We start from the raw sequence: 22,947 nt of genomic DNA, 5'->3' as shown, positions 1-22,947 counted from the left end.
TGTATATAGTTTTTGATCTACTTTTTTTGGTGTGGAAAACAACAAAAATCTACTCTTGGAAGTATTTCCCGCCCAGAAAAACTATATACAGGGAACTATATACATAGATTTACTTGCTTTGAGTACCGTAGATACATGCAATCCAATCAATATACATTAACAGTACTCAAAGCAAGTATGTAGCGCTACATACATGTTGCCACATACTTTTTGAATTCCACTCTTGACACAGAAAATACAATGACGAGTTAAAGAAAAGGACATTTTGAGTCATATTTGGCAAATTATGTGCTTCAAAATGTGAGTTTAGTTCATTTTGCCTGTCAGAAACAAAATTTAAAAGTGTGTGGTGCCACATGTGTAGTGCCACATACTTGCTTTGAGTACCCTTATTTTATATTATATATATTGTATATATTGTATACTGCATATATTGTATACTGTCTATACTGTATATATTATGTGTCCCAATCAGGTGCCCTGATTTTTTTAAACTTACAGTATATTTTGAAACATCAGGTAACTTATTGAACTTTAAAATACCATAGATTTCTTGACTTGAAGCCCCATAATATATACAGTATATACAGTATACAATATATACAATATATACAATATATACAATATATACAATATATACACTATATACAATATATACACTATATACACTATATACAATATATACAATATATACAATATATACAATATATACACTATATACTCTATGCACAATATATACAATATATACAATATATACAATATCTACACTATATACACTATATACTCTATGCACAATATATACAATATATACAATATATACAATATATACAATATATACACTATATACTCTATATACTCTATGCACAATATTTACAATATATACAATATATACAATTAGGGTACTCGAAGCAAGTATGTACATGTACATACTTTTTGCCACATACTTTTTTTTGGTGGGGAAAACAAGACCAAAAGTGTATTTTTGTTTTTTCCCCACCAAAAAAAATATGTAGCACAAAGTATGTACACGTACATACTTGCTTTGAGTACCGTAAATATATCATAAACATTAAAGGAGAACTATCAATTCGAACAAAACTCAACAAAACCTCCCCCCTGCTTGAAAAATTGACAGTTTTGAGCTGCCAAAGTTTTGTCCTGGGGCAAATAACTTTACAACCTCATCATATATCATCTATTTTCTATGACATCATTTCTCTTCTACAGTCTGCAACTTCTCAGTCAACCCAATCAAAGCAGTGGTCGATAATCCATCCCCTCATCATATTGAGTCGATCATCTTTGGCGGAGCAGATTTATTGAGATAATCATCAACGCCAGCTAGAACAAGGTCACAAGTTATCAGAAACTGGAGAACAAGAAACTCAAACCACAAGCAATTAATCCAATTACCAACTGGACCTTCAAAATAAATCACCAGTCAGACTTCTCATTCAAATTAATTCATACTACTATCATACAACTGAGTATTCCAATATGATTATAAACGTGTCTTCAACAAACTTGAACCTAAAAAAACAATTCATCAATTGATCCAAATGATGAAACTGACTCTTCAACCAATCCAACACGGCAATCGGCAATCTGACTCCTTCAAACCCAGTCTCCAATACCAATTCCACTGTCGCCAATCTTTCCTTGACCCCCCGAAACCTATCCAAATGGACTTTAGCCACCAATCTTTACTGAACAGTCTATCAAGTTTATAAGCTTTTGAATCATCCAAAACCCATTCTCAATCAAGCACATCAATTTCGATTTTTTGATTTCATGATGCTGTTGCTTCCAGTGTTTTAAGATTGATCGATTCCGATTCAAATTCCCAATGTAAGTTCTTTTCTTCCTCCTCTCTTTTCTTCTATTTGCTTTGTTGGTTTTGATCCATTCGGCCAATTGAATTTAATGTGATTTAATTTACTAAATTTTGTTTTCTTTCTTCCGCTTGATGCAGATCGGTCGCTCCATCTTCGCACTGTCTTGATCAATAAATTCAATTTCAATCTTCAACTTTTATGTTTTCTTCTTTTCTCTTCTTTTTCTTCTTTTGATCTACTTGATTTGCTAAATCTTCTGCTTAATTTGATTTAAATTCTCAATCTGTTTAAAAAAATGAGTTCATTTTCTTTTGTTGGTTTTTAAATCGATCAATTCTTGGATCAATTCAATTCTTCAATCGATCAATTCTTGGGTCGATTCAATTCTTCAAGTCTTCAATCGATTCGTTATTTGATTTTAAAGAAGAAACAACTTAAATCAAAAGCACTTATCAATCAATCTCAAAAGCTCTAGAAGCAACCAGGACGATCAAACAGATCAAGAAAAGAAAAATTTAGTTAGTAATATGTAAAGAAAAAAGATATTAGAAACTACTTACAATCATGAATTGAAGTCGGTCAAAAGTAAAGATTACTTCAAATTGATCCCAATAGGATAAGCAAAGGAAAAATCAATATTGATTAGAGTATCATCAAACCATCATTTTGCATTATATGATATAAAGTTATGTCTAATTCAGATATCAATCTCATTAAACAAAAGCAAGAAGGTCATCACATCTATCCAGAATCAACTATTCTCAATCATATAACATTCAAACAAAAAAAGGAAGGCATCAAATCAGACTTGACTGTTTTATCAAATGCTTCAAATTCTTTATATTTGTCATACTGTATGAATTGATTGACATGTTTGCATGTTTGTCATCAAAATTTCCCAATGTATCATACTAATATATCTCTATCCACCATGGAAAATCAATATGTTTTTTTCATTTTCCTCCCATGTGTCAACTTGCTGTTTCTGTTTTCTTGGTCTGCATAGTATCACAATGGATTTTTTCAACTTTTCAATTGTCAACTTCATCTCTCTGAAGGGCTTTTGAGGTGGATGCAATGAAACAATATATATCCACCATGGGAAAAAGTCATGAATAGTTGATTTGGCTTTATCAATTCGTCCATCCATGAGTGTTTTTAAATGTCAAAATCATATGAACAGAAAAGACAGCCTTGAGATGACTGGAAATTTGAAGAGAAGATTTCCAAATATGAATTCAAAACTTGAAAGTAATCCAATTAATTGATCATCATCAGCAAGTTTTGAGACTACAAACCCTAACTCCTCAACCTTTTCAATGTATCTTCCCCCCTGTTTTTGGTGTATTCATAAAAGTCTACATCATTAGACTTAAAAATGCTTGAAGATATACGTATTGACGGAGAACAATCAATTCAAACAAAACTGGACAAAACTCTTAACCTGTGTCCAAATTATCTTATACTCACACATAGCACCACTATGCACTTACCGCCACCCCAACTATGATTAGTACACATCCACAAATCATAAACCATTGATCATTCTCTCTACCCACTCACTCAACAACCAAATTAGCAGCTTTCTCAAACAATTTTCAGGCCTGAAACTTCAAGTGAACTAGATTAAAAAACAGCAAGATGAAGGAAATCATTGGTCATAACTTCATACCATCTTGAATCAATTATCATCTCAAATCTCAAAGGATTTGACAATATCACATCAAGATCAACAAACCCAAGAGTGGGAAGAGATCTGGGTGTACTGATCTGAATTGAGATTTAAATTCAATCAAGATTTGATGATCTGGTGGTGAGCATTTTTATTCTCAGTTTGGTGAAGGCATATGGAGACTAATTGAATCCTTATCCATTCAGGTGGATTTTTGATGAAAGCTCTGTGATCCAACAATCTATATAATTTTTCTGTTTTCAAAATGTGATATTAAGTTAAACATCAGATCAGTGATGATCTCAGAAAATCTGATGTGATTTCTTCTCAAACCTGATGTGATTTGTTTTTTATTCTTTGATCAGATGTGTGACTTTGAATTGGCTAGATCAGCTCTTATGGGTGAACAGGAGGATGCTGGCTTCATGGGTGAATACATAGCCTCTTTCTGGCATTGAGTTTCAGATTTCATGTTGATCTGAGTAACTTACTCTGGAATTTTATTATCAGAAAGAGTTGTTTTGGAGATTGGATGTCAGTTTTTATTGTTTTTTGAGTCAGATAAATTCAATCGGCAAAACCAGAATCAACAAAACCCTTACCAGCCAAATTAAAACTCTGCTTCAACCGCTTCAACATTACAAACTGAGAATCAATAAGAAAAAGAAGACCACAGGAAGAACAAGTAAAAAAAATATACATTCATTGCCAAGTTGTTTGCATTTTTCAAGGTGTTGGTTTATAATTTCAAACCCTTTGATTTCATTGGCATCAACACCTTCAATAGTACTATGAATTCAAAATTATCATGTTTAAAACTTTGAGCAATTGCAGTGCTGATAATTTTAAGATTAGAAGGCATTACATTGGTATTTAAAAACAATCCATTAAAGGGTGTACAAGTTTTGTCAACATTTGATTTGGTTTTAGCTGTTCGAGCTTTTGTTCAATCTGAAATCAAACATCAATTACGAGAATTGTTCAGGACTGATTTACCTGGGATCATTGATCATCACCTTAGTTGTCATTGGAATAAACCTCAATCTAATTATTCATCTATCATTTCATCTAAGCAGATCAATCCCAACCCTTCAACAAAGCCCTATTTGCCTTCTCCTCTTTTATCTTCAAGACCTTCATCTGTGGTGGAACCAGAATTCAAGATCAATCTCCATCACCTACTTTGGTACCTGATTGTGCTGAATCTTATGATCCCACTTATGGACTTGGACCATCACATCCGCCTCTGATTGGAAAATTCACTCGATATTGTTCTTTGGCAGCCAAGGAAGCTCAAACTCAAGGTTTAAGTGAAGTTTTAGAAGAGGATGATGATACTAAAGATGAAAGTATCATGCCAACCTCTCCATCGGATCCTCTATCACCACCACTACCTTACTCCTTTACCACGACTTTCAACTTCTCAAATCAAGAAGCTCAAGTCCACCAAATCTTGAAAAGACATAATCATTTTTCACAAGTTTCCATTTGCATATCTTATCATTTTGGGAGGTTAGTTCTCTTTACATCTCTTTCAATTTTGTCTAAACAGATACTTAACTTTAAACTTCAGTTTATCCTTCTTTCACATGCTTTTTATTGATTGTAGGAGGTGGTGTTGATAAAAGTGCATTAACTGTTCAGTTTGTACATGATCCGTTTGGTGAGTGACTTTATTCTGTCACATTCAACTTCTACAATACCTTTATCTTTAAACTTACCATATTGTCTCTTTTAGTCAAACAATACAACCAATGGTTGGTCATCATCTCCTTTGGTCAGGTCATGAACTCTAGATCTCTGATGTGAAGTAAGCATCCAAGCAACCATTATCTGCAAATATACATTGCAATTTTCTTTCATCAAATGATAAGGAAAGTTTAGCAATGTAAGTCTCTAAACTTCATTGCATCTATCACTTCTAAAATCAATGATTGAATTTGATTTTTACCTTTCTTTGAAGTTTGATATCATGAGAAGTTGGCCACCAGTTTATCAAAAGTTGAATATAAATTTATCATTGAGAAATCTGTTGGAATCTTGAAGATGTATGATAAAGAGTTTAGTCAAGAATGAAATTTCTCATATGGAAAGAATCTGATAAAAAATCCATGCAACTGTTTTTGATATGGATCAAAAATGCAAAGAAAAATCATATGAGGATATACCTCTTATGTTGTTATTACTTTGTAAGATTGATGCAGACGGATGAAATGGAAATGTGTTGTAGTATGATTAAAGATAAATGAAATAAACATGAAATATAGGTTTATCATTGATCACCAAAAAGCTTTTGGATACAAAACCCTGTGGCAGGAATTAGTCATTGGTGGCAAATTGAAGAACCAAGGGGTATTGCAAAAGCTATCAGTCAAGAGAAAAAGACCATGCAGTGAATTTTTTGCAATCATAAGGTCAAAATATTGAGGATGTTGGATGGTCCTTCTTATTGAAGTTACAGCACACTTTCAAATGCTCATGACTTGCTTCCACATCATCATTTCAAGATGAAAGATATTGCTTGATGTGTTTCAGTACTATGGATAATAATCCAGAAGCTCCAGATATAAACCCCTAAATGACTTTTGAGTGGGCCTGCTTGATGTGCTCAGCAACAACTGATATTGAAAACATCAATGGATAAGTACTTTGTATAGATCTTTATGAACAAGAACTTGATCAAGCTTCAATTCTTGTGATTCAAACAACTTGAGCAATGTAATATTAACATAATCATCAACACCTCTTTACTAAAACACAAAATTTCCAAAATATGAATGATGAAAAGGCATCAAGCGTTAAACTTCAAAAGTGTTAAAATTCAGCTCCATTTTTCATTCCAAACAATTCAGTAATCTCAACTAAATTCTCAATTGATAGTCATTCATCTTCAACTGGACCTCACTTTCAAGTTTGCTTTTCTTTTGTCTTTTTTTCATAACACTGTGATACTCACTTCAAATATTTATTCAATCTTTATAGAGTCTTGAATTGATGTCACCTAGATTTTGTTTGGTTGCATTTGTGCCAGGACCTAGAAAAACCAATGGATCATTATCTCAAGCTATCAACGGAGGCTATCAAATGACTCAACAAATCAAACATTCCATTTTTTAAATCACACAAAATCATTATCAAATCATATAAAAGAAAGAATTCCACAATCTACAGACCAAGAACCCAAAACAATCAGGCTGAAAAATTATATGGAATCAACAGACATTCAACTTGGTCCTGATGCAATTAAATGTTATCCAATGTGTAAATCTATATTTTTTGGGATCCAGCCTAATTTAGCCAAAGAAATCTTTGGATTTGATTCAATAAATGACACAATTCTTGTTAGTATGCTGTGTAATGAAGAAGCAGAAGAAATAAAGCTGTCATATCATACACAACACATTAATGATTCATGTATAATCCACATTATCACAATCCACATTCCAGTATGACTGATCAACTCAAATTATGTAGATTGAATGAGCAACTCACATATTGGCCCAATATTGTTCTTAGAAGCTCTTGACCATAATATTCAATTGAGAATATTTGACTCAATTGAGTCATGATAAGAGTTGGCTATTTGATCAATTTATCATCATGTCAAGAAGGTCTATTTCTCATATACTACTCTTTTCCTTTTCTTCCATCTTTGTATTGATCTCTTCTTATTGTTTTTTGAAAGGCATGAATGAGCTTATAGATTAACTGCACTTATTGTCCTGAACATTTATACAAGTACTTCAATTTGATTATCATTATAATTCACGCTCTTCTGTTTAAAGCTTTGAGTTCAATAGGTCATGTTTTACTTTTGATCCTGGAGCTCTTATTGGATTTAATCAAATGATACACAATATTGTTTTCAATAGTTGCCTCCCGTAGGAAAACCTGTACCCATCTAAACATGATGTGTATTACTACATATATGCAAATTATAAATTTCCTTTGATGATATTTCTTGTACCTTTTGCTTTCCACATTGATCATTGTTTGCTATCATCAAACTTTGTACAATTAGTTTCTTTTGATCAATTCACATGAGACATTGATACCCTGATAAGAACTGAAAGTTCAACTGGTTGGAGTGAGATACGTAGTGAAAATAGGAGCTTGAGAGGTGATGCTATGGTATTGCAATAATGAGAAAACCATTGCAAGATAGGTATGAAACACAAAATGACTATCATTTTGCATCATTGATTGGCAATTTGTAATGTTTTTACACCAGGAAAAATGATGAAGATGAGAACCTCAAATTGCTGATGAGACTGAAGAAGGAAAACTGGTTAGGAACTGTTAGGGTTAGGGGTTAGGGGTTAGGCTTAGGCTTAGGGCAGGATATACTATATTTTACACAATGTTCACCATGCAGTCATTCAGGGTGTGTCACAAAATGCACAAATGAGATGTGTCAAAGTTCAGGTGCACCTGAGAGCGCACCAAATCCTCGAAATATCTATAGAGACACCCCACAGTTGTTCTTCAGGTTGTGACAAAAAATGTCAGTGCGGCGCCCGCCGCCCAATTGTGCTAGTACACTATACACAATATTCACAATTAGGTGTCTCAAGGTTGATGTTTTTGGGTGATGTATTTTTAATTTGGGACACCTAAAAAGGAAATCCTGCTTTAAGAAATTACATGTAGTTTACAACAACAGGCAATTTGTTGTAGCGCAAAAATACATAAACATTTTCAACTTGAAACCCCCTAACATACAAACCATACAAAACATACACTGAGTACAATACATACAATACATACAACACCCACGTGCTCCGCTCCGCTGTGCTATAAATGGTATTTTTACGAGCACAGCGATTTGGCGCTATACATAGAGGCCAAATCGCTTTGCTACCATTTCCTGTCCGCTATGATCTTGTAGAGCGATGCGCGGTATTGGATCGCTCCGCCTCGCTATGGTCAAAATTGGGACCGGGTAGCGCATAGAAGCGTGGTCAACGTTTTTTTTTAAAGCCAAATCGATTACTCAATCATGAATGGCAGAGTGGGGATGAGCAGCAAGGGATGAAAGAAAGAACAATTTTTTGATAAAGTTGAGAAAAACGCGCACAATTTCTTTGTTTTTTTGAGAGCTAAAAGAAAGAACACACAAAGTTTTGAAAGGGTAGATAAAAACGGGCACAACTTTTTTCTTTGATTTTTTGAGAGCTAAGTCTGATTGAGAGAATGAATATTAGGTGATAGGGGGGTAGAGGTAAATAAGAGTTAGAGAAGCAAACAAGAGAAAGTAATTGAAAAAACCGTTCACAATTTTTTTTAATATTGAAAATTTATTAAGATTCAAGGAAAAGAAAACATCTTGAAGAAACGATCAACTACTTCTTCTTCTTAGACTTGGTGCCAGAAGATTCGTACGCTATTATATAAGCTGCAGCTCCAGCAAATTTGCCTGATAGTGGTATCTTTGACTTCAACCCCTCGCGTGCTCCTACAAGTTTTGAAATCATCCTGGCTGTCAATGATGCACGACTAGGCACAGCAATATCTGCCGCAGATGAAAAGGTGCGTTCGCACGGACAAGATGTGCCTGATAATGCGAGATAGTCACAAGCAAGGGATGCGAGTACGGGGAAATCATTTGCATGCTCCTATAAGGAAGGAACATTATCAGATGAGAGAAACTTATCTAAAATAAAGTGAAATAAAATGAACAAACTGACCTTCCACCAATCAAGTTCACTTTGACCCGCAAGTAATAAGTGGGCACCTTCTATGTACTCTACCATTTCGTTCTTGCGTTTGTCAGCAGGCGATTGAGAAGTTACTTGAGCGGTAAAGACATCAAACTCGGAAAAGTTGGGTTGATTTGAATCGGAAGGGGGTGGTGTTTGCGATACATCTTCTGACTCTGAGCTGACAGGATCTTCGGGCCAATTTACGAGAGCTTTGTTGAATACAGATGAAAACAAAGATTTGGCTCGGACAGTGTCTTCAGGGTAATTAAAGTCGAAGAATCGAATTCGGTATCGAGGATTGAAGATTGTACTCAAGACAACCACATCCGAGGCAACAGCCTCGTCTTGATGTCCTTCAAGTTTGGTAAGCATCAACTGGAGCATGTACTTGAGGTCTGGATCAGTGCAGTCGGTCTGGATACGAGTAACTTCAAGAACAATGCGAGAGTATTCAGCGAGTAAGAGACAGACGGTTGGAGAGTCGCCTTCCATGCGTTTGGTCGCATACAGAAACACCTGTGGAAGGATGGCCAGATGTAAATAAAGATAAGATGAAAAAAAAAGGTTGTTCAAGGACTCTGACCTCAAGTATTTTTACCAAGGTCTCAATTGAGTCCCATTCCTCGCCAGTGATGTTTAAACCTTGGTAATAACGGGTTTTGCAATTGCTTAGGAGAATTGCATCAAAAACCTACCAAACAAGAGATAAAAATGAGAACGAGAGGAGTATAAAGACAGAGAATAGATTGTACTTACATTGCGCGCATCCGACAACCTTTTGAGGTAGTCAGCGTCAATATTCCAACGCACCCCCCAGCCAGAGATTGGGGAGCGGCCCTTGTACTCCAGCTGTGCAGCTTTGGCTAAAAACTCTTGACGCCTTGCAGAGCTTCTGATACATAAACCATTGAACTTCTTGGCCTACATCAGAAGATAAAATGTCAGGTTGAGGTCAAAGGATTGAAAAAATCAAGACAGAATGATCACTTACTTTGCGAACTGCCTTAGCAATTGAAGAGTGATCTCCGCCATTTTCGGAGTCATCATCTGAAGTGCTGTCAATAGGTGAGGAATCTTCGTCGAGATCATCATCTTCTCGGTCGTCATCAGAAGAATCAAACTGGACATCTTCATCACCCTGATTGAGTGTCATGGTAGGAGCTGGTAATGTAACACCGGGGGAAGTAGTAGGTTTAATGTGGCCAGCACGCAAACCTAAGGACTTGAGTCCGGCTTTGACAACCAAGCCAATCTTATGTGTATAACACTTGACCTGGTTGGCAGCCGAGTCCCAAAACACCGGGTTCGAAGCTTCGCTGAACATGGTCGATAGCTCATTTGCCATAGTTGCATTTGAACTGCCTGAATCGGTCGTCTGAGCCAAGATGTAATAAATTGACAACGGTGATAAGTAAGCTTGTGTCAGATGGTTTGAAGATATACAGAAATAATGATAATGTAGAATAGATACTTATCTTGTGATGCAAGTCGTTGGCAATCAAAAACCTTCCAACCGGCTGTGCAAGTAGGCGGCCGGCGTGGTGCCAGGTGACCAATTTGAGTGTGAGGTGCTGAGTCTGAAACTTCCACTCATCATCGATATAGGTGGCCGAGACACCTATGAATGCTTTACGACGACCCTTGGTGGTCCAAACATCGTATATGAGACAACATTTGCCCTCATTCAACTGTGACACATATAAGGGATGGAGGATTTGTCAGATGATACTCTAAAGTGCAATTGAAAAAATAGTCAGTAAAAGATAAAAGGAAAGGACTTACCTGAAGTTTCTTGATAACCACTTGAGAAAGCTCCTGATAGATGGATTTTGCAGTTTGAGATGCCCATGTGGTTCCTCGGACCACGGCCGATCGATTAGATAACTTGAAAGCAGCTCGAAGCGCTGGATCATTGAATCGGGAGAACGGGAGGGCGTGACGTAAGATCCAGAACACTAAGACAGTGTTGAGGAGGTCAACACTGAAAGAGGATTGTGAAAGGAAGGAATCAAGAGTCGAATTTGGGGTTGCTAGAGGCTACTCAAACAAGATCATTTTGCTGTTGTTTCCACGTTCGAGGTAGGTCATGCCCATCTCGAATGGCAAGATGTTGTCGAGGGCATGCTGGTCGATCCTTGGCACCATCTTGATGCGAGTACAAGTTGTAGTAGCTTCGTCTTCCTCTAGCAAAGTATCCATAACAGTATTTACACCTGTACCTACGAGGATCATCACCGGACTAACAGAGGCATGATCACTGCAGACATTATTCGGGTTCCCCAAGTGGGCAGGGAAAAATGATTGGGAGTATGATTTGTCATAAAATGGTCTATCACTCCACACCTGAGCCATAACACCCACACTACATATGTGTAGCAGGCTCAGTGAATATGTGGTTATCATGTACATACAGTTCTGCTCAGTTATCTGCTCATCAGGACAAGTTATTCATATGTAATACATGCTGTAACTTCTTTCAGATTGAAAAAAGCTTCCAAAAGATTGACTACATACACTGACTCAATGTTTTGGTGTGATCTCATCAACTCAACTGCATGTAACACACTTTCTGTTACTAAGACATAGCTTCAACAATATTGCCTGAGCAGCTACAGAATTATATGTAGTGAATTTTTGGGAAAAAAATTTCAAAGTCAAAAAAGTTACATGTGGTATAACATGTGATTTATTTATTCTGATGGGCAAAAAACTGAGCAGACCTGTATGTACATGATAGACAACTATTGACTTAGCTTGCTGCACATATGTAGTGTGGGTGAAATGGCCCAGGTGTGCAGTATTAGATTCTTTTATGAAAAACTGTACTATTAATCATTTTCCTCTGCCAAATTGGGGAAGTTGAATGATGTTTACAGTGGATGTTAGTGAGCTCATCAATCTCAGAAGAAATGAAATAAGAATGAAAGGAGACTCGCCTCTCCTTTCATATGGATAGGAGGATCGTAATGTTCACCGCCAACATTTTTGCCTCGCATACACGTATGCCCGTACAAAACGCTTTGAAACCGGCGATGATTTATCACACTTTTCCAAGGCGCGAGAATAAAAATGCAAATTTATATCGCTTGATGATCCAGCGATGAAACACATCTTGTGATGTTATATCGCATGTGTGAAAGCGATGAAGTTGCTCAGCAACTTTAAATCACATGGCAAGCTCAGTGATTTAATCACATATGCGACTTAACATCGCTCAGGTGACTGACCGACACAAACCTCAAGCAATTAAATCCTTCAAATCACATTGAATTTGTTAGGACTTGTCTCTCGGGGGTTGTCTCTCGTGGAGGAATGAAGGATCGAGACCAATCAATCTTGGTTTGTTATTAAGATTGTCGGATGAGGAGAAAGCTATACAAGTTACGTAATACAAGCTATAGATGAGTCTCTCTCGTGACATGTCACTTCTCTGTCACACCTGTTACATTAATGGAGTTGTAACATTATCCCCCTTTTAACGCCCAGACTCCCTCTTGCGAATCCTGCGTCCTTTCCCCGGGTAGCATTAAAAAACCCTGTGGGAAAAAGCTATACCCTCTTCACTTTCTCCGTTGCCTTCTTGATCTTGATACTAAATTTGGGAATCTACTAATGAAATCATCTAATAAATCCTTGCAGTTTGATAAATTCTCCAATGGTTCCCAAGAATTATGATTTGAAGTATACCCTTTCCAATTCACTAAATATTCCAACTTCTTACCCTTCTTCCTACAATCTAATATTTCGGCCACCTCGTATTCTTCTTCATCATTTATTACAATAGGTGGAGGTTCTGGTTCCGTTCGTTGCTCAATTGTGTCGATGTCGTGTTTTCTAAGCAGCGAAACGTGAAAAACAGGGTGAATTTTCTTCATTGATAATGGAAGATCAAGTTTGTAAGTAGAATTTGAAATCCTTTCTAATATAGTGAAAGGACCTAGCCAGCGATATTCCAGTTTAGGACTTGGTCTCGTTGTAGAGATATTTTTCCCATTCAACCAGACCCGATCACCCGCCTTCCATTCTGGTGTTTGTCGTACATTCTTATCAAATTGTTTTTTCATCGTCTCCTGAGAAATATCAAGATAATGTGTCAGTTCTTTTTGTACATCCTCAATTAATTTCAATCTATCCTCAACGACCGGAATGCATTGTTCAGCACTTGGGATTTTGTTGAAGTTCGGATTAAATCCATAGTTTGCCTTAAAAGGAGAAATACCAGTTGACTCATGATCACGATTATTATAAGCGAATCCTGCTGTCGGAAGTAGAGCTTCCCAATTGTCTTGTTGATACTTGACAAAATGCCTTAAATATTGTTCAATTGATTTGTTCACTATTTCACTTTGACCATCCGTCCTCGGGTGATAAGCCGTTGATGGATGCAAATGAATTCCCAAACGTTTGTCGAGCTCTTGAGTGATCTGAGAAATGAAAATGGTACCTCTATCCGAAACAATAGTTTTAGGAGTGCCATGCAACTTCCACACGTTTTGAATCATTACGTCAGCTAAATCATTTGCGGTCATTGTTTCTTTACATGGAATAAAATGGGCCATTTTTGTTAGACGATCTACCACTGTTAAAATACTGTCAAATCCTTTGGACGGTGGTAATTTCGTTATCAAGTCGTAAGTTATATCCGTCCATGGTCCGGCCGGTATGGGAAGGGGTTCCAATGTCCCAAACGGCTTTGTAGTACTGGATTTGACCCTTAAGCAGGAGTCACATCCATCGACATACCTGTTGACGTAGGCTTTAAGCGAAGGCCAGTTGAAGCATCGGCGCACCAGACTCAGAGTTTTTGCTCGTCCAGGATGACCCGCCAGCAAACTGTCGTGGCGACTCTTAACAATCATGTATTTGATGTTATTGTCATGAGGCACTTCAATTCGTCCGTTGTTATACAACACTCCGTCCTTCTCTATAAAATGATTCACTGCCTTTTTAAATTTAGAAGATATGGGATTTCTACATGCTGCTATCAAATTGACCATACGTTCATCTGATTTATTTGCAATCCTGATCAAATCAATAATTTGGTCGTCCGTTTTGAAATCAGAGTCACTATCCTCAACTTCGGGAACTTCAATCTCAGATATACCTAATACATCGAGCTCAAACCACCGCTCGGCATCTTGTAATTCAATAGTTTCATCTTCGAAAAACATTTCGCAACTAGCGAGTTCAACTGGGAATGAATCGGGTCCTAGATTTTCAGGTCGTATAAGTTGTCCAAAGGTCCAGTTTTCAGTCTTATCTGGAGCCAGATCCGGGCGACGAGACAAGGCATCAGGCTTGGTTGAATCTCGTCCTGGCCTGAATTTAATAATAAAATCAAAACAACCCATAATTTCGGCCCATCGTGCTTGTCGTCGCGTTAATTGTTTGGTCGTCATAAATGTCTCCAAATTTCGATGATCCGTGTACACTATTACTTCCAACCTGTTAGGGTTACCCTCCAAATAATGACGCCATTCTTTGAATGATGCCACAATCGCCAGCAATTCTTTGTCGAAGATTTCGTAGTTACGCTCAGCTTGAATCAGTGATCGTGAAAGGTAAGCCACGGGATGTAGCTCGCCATCCTGATCGCAACGTTGTGACAACACAGCCCCTAACGCAAAGTCTGAACAATCACATTCAAGAATGAATGGTTTGTAGGGATCAGCGATTTTGAGAATAGGCGCAGTCGTGAAAGCAGTTTTCAAGGATTCGAAGGCCGTGTCACACTTCTCGTCCCAAATAAAAGGTGTTTTCAACCGTGTGAGATTATGTAAAGGCCGTGTGGTCCGAGAGAAGTGATCAATAAACCTTCTGTAAAAGTTCGAAAAACCAATAAAGCGTTGTAGTTCGTTTACATTGCGCGGTGCTGGCCAATCCTTAACAGCCTTAACCTTGTTAGGATCCATTTTGATTCTGTTCTTGGAGATCAAGAGGCCTAAATATTCGATCTCATCCTTAGAAAACTCACACTTCTCTGGTTTCAGCCAGAGGTCATGCTTGTCAAAAATGTCAAGAATTCCATCAACTGCTTCTTCGTGATGCACACCCTTTTTTGTATATATCATGGTGTCGTCCAAGTACGCAGCAGTGTCCTTGCCGATCCTCCCCAATAAAATATCCTGAATAAAATATTGAAAGTGTCCCGGAGCTCCAGTAGGGCCAAATGGCATCGTCAGAGGGGCAAATTGTCCTTGACGGCATATAAACGCAAGTATATCTTCATAGCCTTCAGCTACACGAAGATTACCATAAGCGTTACGGAGATCCAGCTTGGTGTAGCGTTCCGCATCCAAGAGGCTATCCACCAAATCCATTGTCAATGGTAAAGGATATTTATTTTTGACCGTTAATGAATTGAGCTTCCGATAATCGAAGCACGGTCGGAGATTCCCGTCCTTTTTACCAGTAAAAAGTACGGGCGCAGCCCACGGTGACGTCGTCCGGCGGATGGTACCATTAGCAAGACCTTCGTCAATCATCTTCTGAAGTACCTCATTCTCAGCTGGAGATAATGGGATAATGCGGCTAGCTTGAGGCTGCGCGCCAGGTACAAGATCAACCTTAAAATCATATCGACGTCTTGGAGGTAATCGGTGAGAGTTCGACTTTCGAAACATATGTAAATGTCGATGATAACAAGATGGGACCAATTCTTCAACGGATTTGACCGGTTCGTGCATTTTCAGGTCAGCTGCTAATCGTGCCGAGGTTGACCAGGAAGTCTTCGCATGAGCAATGTCGGCTGTATGAAAATTCAAGGGAGGATCATCCTGGCCAGCTGTTTCAATTTGAGAAATGCAAGTTGGAGTCTCGAACTCACATTGCGGGGGCATAGTCGAATCATCAAGATTACGGGCCCCCTCGTCACTTTTCCTAATATGCCCCTTTGGCTTCTCGTCGAGATCCTCAGGGGATTGTGTCGGATTGGACGAAGCTGTAGAATCAGCTACAATGTGATTCGTCTGGTCCACATCGTTATTCGTATCGGTATCAGGCGGTAAATTCTGTGATTCAGGAGGAAAAGAGGGCTTGCCAGCCGTTTCAAAACTGAAAGATTCAATATCGTGATCGAACTCACATTGCGGGGGCGTATTTGTATCATAAAGATTACAGGCCCCCTCGTCACGTTTCCTAGCATGCCCCTGTGGCTTCTCGTCGAGATCCTTAGGGGTTTGTGGCGGAGTGGACGAAGCTGGAGAAACAGCTGCAATGTGCGTTGAATTCGTGGGCGGTGATGCGGTGCTTTCAAACAAAGTCGAGTTGTCGATAATCTGTGATTCAGGGGATGAAGAGTGCTTGCCAGCAAATTCGACTTGGTTAGAGGATTTGGCGAGATCACACTCACATTGCGGGGATGTTAACGCGACATTACTGTCACACATCCCCTCGTCAAAGCTCCTAGCGTTCCTCAAAGGGTCCATTCCAAGATCCAGTGAGGGTGATTTCGGGCTCGACGGAACTGCTGACGCAGCCGCAATGCAATGGTTAAAGTGTTGAATTGTTCCAGACTTCCAGTCGATCAAGTCGTGATTTTCTTTGATCCATGGGATGCCTAGAATTCCGTCATAGGAGTCTTTGACTTTGGTGATAATAAAACGAGTCGGTAAAATGTTGTTCTTGATGTGAAGATTGATTTCGTAAGATGAATGGCTCTCAGAGCCGTCGAATCCGGTAACTACTCTCGTAGTGCGTTCGGAGAAGGGGATTAGTCCTGATTGACGGGCTAAAGACTCACTCAACACATTATGTGTTGCACCCGAGTCAATCAAGAGCGTAGTGTCAAATTGGGAAAGGGTCGGTGTGGCGCGGGAATGTTGGGACATGGAAAGTGTAGTACGCAAAAACAAGCGGGGATCAATTGCATTGCAAGCATTTATAACTTCACTAGCACCTAATTGAATGTCCTCCAGATTCCCTTGTTGGCTCAGGATAGGCACAACCATCAGTCCTGAGCTACGCCATTTTTTGACACGTCGGATCTACTACCACCCTCTTGTCTATCTACTTGAATTGAATTATTAACACTCATAGCCGCTACTTTCGCCTCTAACTCAGCAAACTTGTTCTTATAATTAATGAAACCTCCAGCTCTCCCCTTTCCATTTCGATCTTTCTTCTTAGTAGGACAAGCACTAGCCAAATGACCCTGAACGTTACAAATGAAACATGAACCAGTGCGAAGTCGTCGCGCGCGTTCCTCATCAGTTAATCGTACAAAACTGGAAGAGATATCCATCGCGTTAGGATCAGCGGATGGAACGTGGAAGGTAGTCGAGGTGTCGGTCGCGCCATGCAACTTGCTGTCAATTTTAATGGCTAAGTTGGCGATCTGCTCTAAAGAAGTGAAATTATCCTGAGTCATAACCATAGCCACCCTTATTTCCTTCTTCAGACCCTGCTCATAGTGACTGATCAGAGTCGGGGTCTCCCATCCCGTAGCTGTAGCGTGTACATTAAACTCATGGGTGTACGCCGCTACCGAAGTCTTTTGAGATAAATTGCGCAGAGCCCGCTCAGCTTTCGATTTCTTCTCGGTGTCGAAATACATCGCCTTGAAATTGGTAACAAATCGCTCAAATGTGACAAGGTGAGCAGACGAGGCGTCGAGTAGTTCGGTCATGAGAGGTTGAGCCCAATTTCCCGCCGCTCCAGTGAGGTACGACAAGGAAAAGACAACCTTACTGCGATCATCGGTGAATTGATAAGGATGCGCTAGTAAGTAAAGTTGGATCTGGCTAAGAAATATCTCTGCCGGTGCACCTCGAACGCCTCCAAATTTATCAGGAGTAGACACCTTAGGCCCTTTGGGATTGGGTGCTATTTCGGCGTGAACATGCGTGGTACTAGCAGGCTGCACGGGTGGAGGATTAGACTGCTGAGATATCATCGCTTGCAAACGGTTTTCAGCATCGCGGGAACGAGCCTCAGCTTGTTCTCGAAGGTTACGTTCGGTCGCTAATGAGTTAGACAGTTCGTTAAGTTGGCGCTGGATATCCTCCATAGCCAATGGTACGACAGCGGTACTTGGTTCTAGATCGGTGATTAGATGATCGGCGTCGACGAAGGGGGTTGCTTCGGAATCCGAGTCAGCCTCGTCGAGGTGTGGGGTTGTGTATGAGGGTGACGTGGTGGCGGTAAAATAAGCTTCTGATGTTTCAATAAGATCACTCCAGTAGTTCAATCAAGATAAAGTTGAGTTCAGATTCTTCGGTGTTCAGTTGAGTTCTAAGGTTTCAGTTCAGTTCAATTCAATTCAATCTATAAATCTAAATCTAATTTCTAATCTAATTCTTCTTCTATTATAAATTCGATTCGGTTTTGATTCCTTGATTCCCTATTGATAGATCCGACAATATGTTAGGACTTGTCTCTCGGGGGTTGTCTCTCGTGGAGGAATGAAGGATCGAGACCAATCAATCTTGGTTTGTTATTAAGATTGTCGGATGAGGAGAAAGCTATACAAGTTACGTAATACAAGCTATAGATGAGTCTCTCTCGTGACATGTCACTTCTCTGTCACACCTGTTACATTAATGGAGTTGTAACATGTTCTTAATATTTGCGAACCGATGTAGTTTTACAACACCCGAGTTGTATCCTTTCAATGTCCCGTCTACCCATGCTCCTTTTAAATAATGCATCTGTACCTCATCATTTTCCGTTGAATCAATCCCTATCGCATTTTTTCTAAAGGTTCCAAAAGGTTTCAGCACTTTCTTTTTGTTTGATTCTATTTTGCTTTTCTTTTCTTTGTTGGTATTTAACTGATTAGGCTTTGTTCTTCCCATTATGCTTCAGTGTTATTTGTGATATGATTCTCGATAGATCTAATGGTACCTCTACTCTTATTTCATTGAACCACATTAGTTTGTCATCCAGTATCCCTCTCGAGAGTCCATCTGCATCATTAGTGTTAGTTGTTACACGTTTAGCACTAATATCACATCCTAATTTTGTAAGTAATTGTTGGATTAATTTCCATTCTTCATTTACTAAATTATCTTTGGACTTCCTTTTCTTTACAGTTGACTGTTTCATTGTATTATCGGTCCACACCACAAACGTTTTACCTATTTAAAACATTTCAGTTAGTTCGAAACTTTCCCCTAGGTTATTTCTCTTAGTTTACTCACCTGACACTTCTCTCAGTTTGTTTAGAACTAAAAGTCCCAACCTGATCGCCACTGTTTTGGCCCAGGCTATTGATCTTTTTTCGTTCTCCAATTCAAACGTTTGCCAACCTTCTACGAATCTGAAGGATGCCCAATGCTCTCCTATCAGTATTCCTATGCCGAATGAGGATGATGCGTCCCCAACCCAGGCTATATCTGTTGGTTTTCTTGAAAGTATCAATGGTCGTGCATTGAAATTTTGTAGGCATATCTTCCACTCTATTAAATCACTTCTTACTGAGTTTGGTGTTGGACGTTTGGCTGACTTATTTACCCAACTTTTCTGCCATCTATAAAAGGATCTTAAATAGGCCATCATATGTGGGACTATGTATACTGTATGTACTAGTCTTCCTAGCAATGTATCGACTTGTTCGTACGTCCAGTCTGGGTTTTCCGTTTGATCCAAGAATTCATCTATTTGGTCTAATCTTTGTTTTAACTTATCATCGGGTAGTCTTACGGTATGATCTTTCCCATTCCACACAAATCCGACGTATCTCTGCTCCGTCTTAAAGTCGTGGTTTTTCGCTGGATTCGTCAGTACTCCTAAAGAATTGCTCAGCGTGGTTATGTTTTCGAGCGTCACTGTTTGATCCGGCCTTTTCAAGATTAAGTTATCATCTACCCATCTAAAAATTCTGGGTAGCTTGAATATCTTTTCCATAATTATCTTCCACGCATTCGCCGGTGCCCCAAACACCCCACAACACGCCACTCCTCCGAAACCAACAGCTAGATCTACCCACAATCGTCCTTCAAAATCCATGATTATTAAGTATTTTCTTTGGCTCGGTTGATTTGGGAGTTGTCTGAATGCCTTCTTCCAGTCAAAGATCGCAAAGACCCACTCTCCTGGGTTATCTACTAGGAATCTAGCTACAGTGTTAAAATCGTCCCAGTAAGTGTTGAAATTATTCTTGTCTACAAACGAATTGACTGATGGTATGTTGTGTACGTTTTTAGGATAAGATAAATCGTTTATCAATCTAATTGATCCATCTCCATTTTCCGAGCTTCCCATTGGGTTCGATCTGAAGAATCCAAATCTATTATGTAATTCCTCATGTGAAAATGGACCCGCTAATCTTCCTGCTTCCCGATCACTCCTTATCGTCTTCTCGATCTGTGATCTAGCTAATAGAGCAGATTTATGGTTAGGCGGGGTGTACCACTTATGGCCTTCTAATTCGTGTTGTTGAATGCCTAGACAAAAGCCATCTTTAAAGCCTCCTATTATGTATGAGATTTCTTTTTCCAAACCAGCTTCTTTCATCAGTACACTCCACTCCTCGAGGTTCATTTTACTTCTAACCGGTGCGGGCCACGTATTGTTAACCGGTATTGCTAATATTTTCCTTTCCCACAAAGGTTCAGGTTCTGGTCTTTCAATCATCTCCTCTTCATCATCACTCTCCGAGCTTTCCTCTTCTATGTTTTCGTTCCTCAACTTTTGGTTTTTATTTGGTGGGCTTTCTGTGTTTTGTACTGTTGTTGTTATTATTTTTGGTGTTCTCACATATTCACTTATCTGTTGTTCAAATCAGCAGGGAAATAAAAGTTTTTATTATTATTCATTCAATACGGCAGTCTACGACTAAGTAACGTTGGCGCCGTACAGCTGCAACCGTACCAGTACCATCAAGAGATTACAACGAATTTAGGAAGTAAAGTTATCCCCAATTGAGCATTCAAGTTACACACAAAGTACGATATTGACAACAAGATCATGAAGGTTTTATTCATCAGGAGGGTTAGGAACAAAGCGGAAGGTTTTTAAAGTTAGTATTTATTCAATTCATGTTTAACTTCTTAGTTATCCATTAACTGATTTGGTTCATACCTGTTATTTCCACCACCATTTTTCGCATTATTGCCACTTCCCGTGTTCTTATTATAGCTCCTAAAGTTATTGTTGTTCTGGTAGGATGTTTGTTGGCTACTTTCACCCGTGTTCGTTGGTGCAGTGAATTGGTTTGACGGTTGCATTAATTGCGGATCCATCGTTTGGTAGTTGACCGGGTATGTCATTACAGATTGATGTTGTGGATTACTGTAATGTGTCGGAGTGAAACCGTAGTGGGTTTGGTTCTTAAAATTTTGTTGATTATGGTGAGTAAAGTTCTTATTACTTTTGAATGAATCATAGTTTCTTTTATTGTTGTGTTGGAATTTACGATTTCCTGCTCTCTTTCCTCTGAAGTTGTTCATGTTTCCATTTTGACTACTTGATTCAGCTTGAGTCGTGACTTCAATAGTTTTTGCTGACGTCGATGCAATCGGTGCGTAGTTTTGGTTGTTGACATTCGGTTTTCCTGACTTGAAGTTAAAGCCGTACTTTGGATGATTAGGTGCATACGGGTTATTGGTGTACATCAAATCTCCCGCTAACTCCGTTTCCCATCTGGCCGTTTCCACAACTTCATCATCTCTACCTTCCGGTAAATACACTACGTCTTCTTCTACCGTTCTTGGTCTAAATATAAACGCTCTAATTGCTAAGTGATATCTTAATGCTACCATCCAGCAATTAAACTTTCTTTTCAGCTCTGTAACAATTACTTTGTGTTCATCTATGTGATCAGCATATTCCGGTAAATTGTACAACTCCCTTGCATATCCAGCTTCCAAATCACTCATTTCAATGAAATCGCCAAACGTAAGCTGCCTTTCTAATTCTACTTCTGATGTTTTCAATTTTAACTTTTTCGTTTTAGAATCAGTACCTGCTGTAGCATGATATAGGTCGAGGTATCCTCTATCAAATATTGTAATCGGGACATAGCTCTTCATGTCTCTAAACGCTTTGCTCCACTTCTTCGGTAATGAAGGTAAGTCGTGTGATTTCGCTTTCTTCTTTTTGAATTTGAGTTTCTTTTTCTTCTTAGATGATTTGTTATGGGATGAATCACTTTCTTCTTGGGAAGAATCTGATGAATTCTTAGATGATTTATTACTTGATTCTGATGATGAACTCGAATTAGATCATCTTCTTTTCTTTCTCTTTTTCTTTTTGTCATCCTCTGATTCATCTGAGGTTTCTTTTTCAGAGTTTAGATTAGTTGACTTCTTTTCCTCCATTCCTCTTTTCCCTTTTTCTAGGGATGATCGTTTGTTCTGCATTGACTTCGGAGTCGCCTGCTCTCGGTCATTGCTTTTCGATTTTGGGTTTAGATTACCAAACTCTTTCGCAAGTCTTTCAGTTGCCTTCTTGACTTGTTTCATCGTCCCCGTTTTAACTGCCATAGTTAATTCTTCGAGCAGGACTTCATGTCTATTCTGTTTCTCTTTACGAATTTCTGCAGCGGGACCTTTAACGTTACGAAACAATTCAGGAGGTCATAGTCAGTGTCTATTCTACCATTATTTGGTTTTAGACGAATCTGACAGTTGGCGCCACTGGCAGCCCGGCGCCTATGGCAGCCATTCCTTAATTTTGGAATAATCGTATCCTTGTGAGTAACTTCATGTTTAACTCCTTGGTATACTTCAATAGCATAGCTATTATTCATGTCTCTAGGACAGAATTTCCCGGCGCCAATGGCTGCCAATAGGGATTA

At 38.7% G+C, this 22,947-nt stretch overlaps 3 protein-coding genes across 3 annotated transcripts; 2 read left to right on the top strand and 1 right to left on the bottom strand.

Annotated features, from left to right (window-relative positions):
* Positions 1 to 2,190: 2,190 nt before the first annotated feature.
* MELLADRAFT_72300 (uncharacterized protein) lies at positions 2,191 to 2,930 on the top strand (the record flags this gene model as incomplete). Its single annotated transcript, XM_007411850.1, has 1 exon — positions 2,191 to 2,930. One exon carries the CDS (start codon positions 2,714 to 2,716, stop codon positions 2,900 to 2,902), a length of 189 nt encoding a protein of 62 aa, XP_007411912.1.
* Positions 2,931 to 3,872: 942 nt separating this feature from the next.
* Positions 3,873 to 5,719, top strand: MELLADRAFT_108178 (uncharacterized protein; the record flags this gene model as incomplete). The annotated part of the gene is made up of 7 exons (XM_007411851.1): positions 3,873 to 3,936; positions 4,018 to 4,041; positions 4,342 to 4,486; positions 4,663 to 4,948; positions 4,989 to 5,019; positions 5,117 to 5,170; positions 5,655 to 5,719. The coding sequence occupies 7 exons, from the start codon at positions 3,873 to 3,875 to the stop codon at positions 5,717 to 5,719; spliced, it is 669 nt and encodes a 222-aa protein (XP_007411913.1).
* A 16,653-nt stretch (positions 5,720 to 22,372) lies between these two features.
* Positions 22,373 to 22,899, bottom strand: MELLADRAFT_108177 (uncharacterized protein; the record flags this gene model as incomplete). The annotated part of the gene is made up of 2 exons (XM_007411840.1): positions 22,373 to 22,698; positions 22,776 to 22,899. The coding sequence occupies 2 exons, from the start codon at positions 22,897 to 22,899 to the stop codon at positions 22,373 to 22,375; spliced, it is 450 nt and encodes a 149-aa protein (XP_007411902.1).
* Between the last annotated feature and the right edge of the window lie 48 nt (positions 22,900 to 22,947).

The sequence above is a fragment of the Melampsora larici-populina genome (assembly GCF_000204055.1).
Source record: "Melampsora larici-populina 98AG31 unplaced genomic scaffold MELLAscaffold_27, whole genome shotgun sequence".
Lineage (NCBI taxonomy): Eukaryota > Fungi > Basidiomycota > Pucciniomycetes > Pucciniales > Melampsoraceae > Melampsora > Melampsora laricis-populina.
Note: the sequence above shows the minus strand (reverse complement) of the source record. Positions and strands in the feature narration are given on the sequence as shown.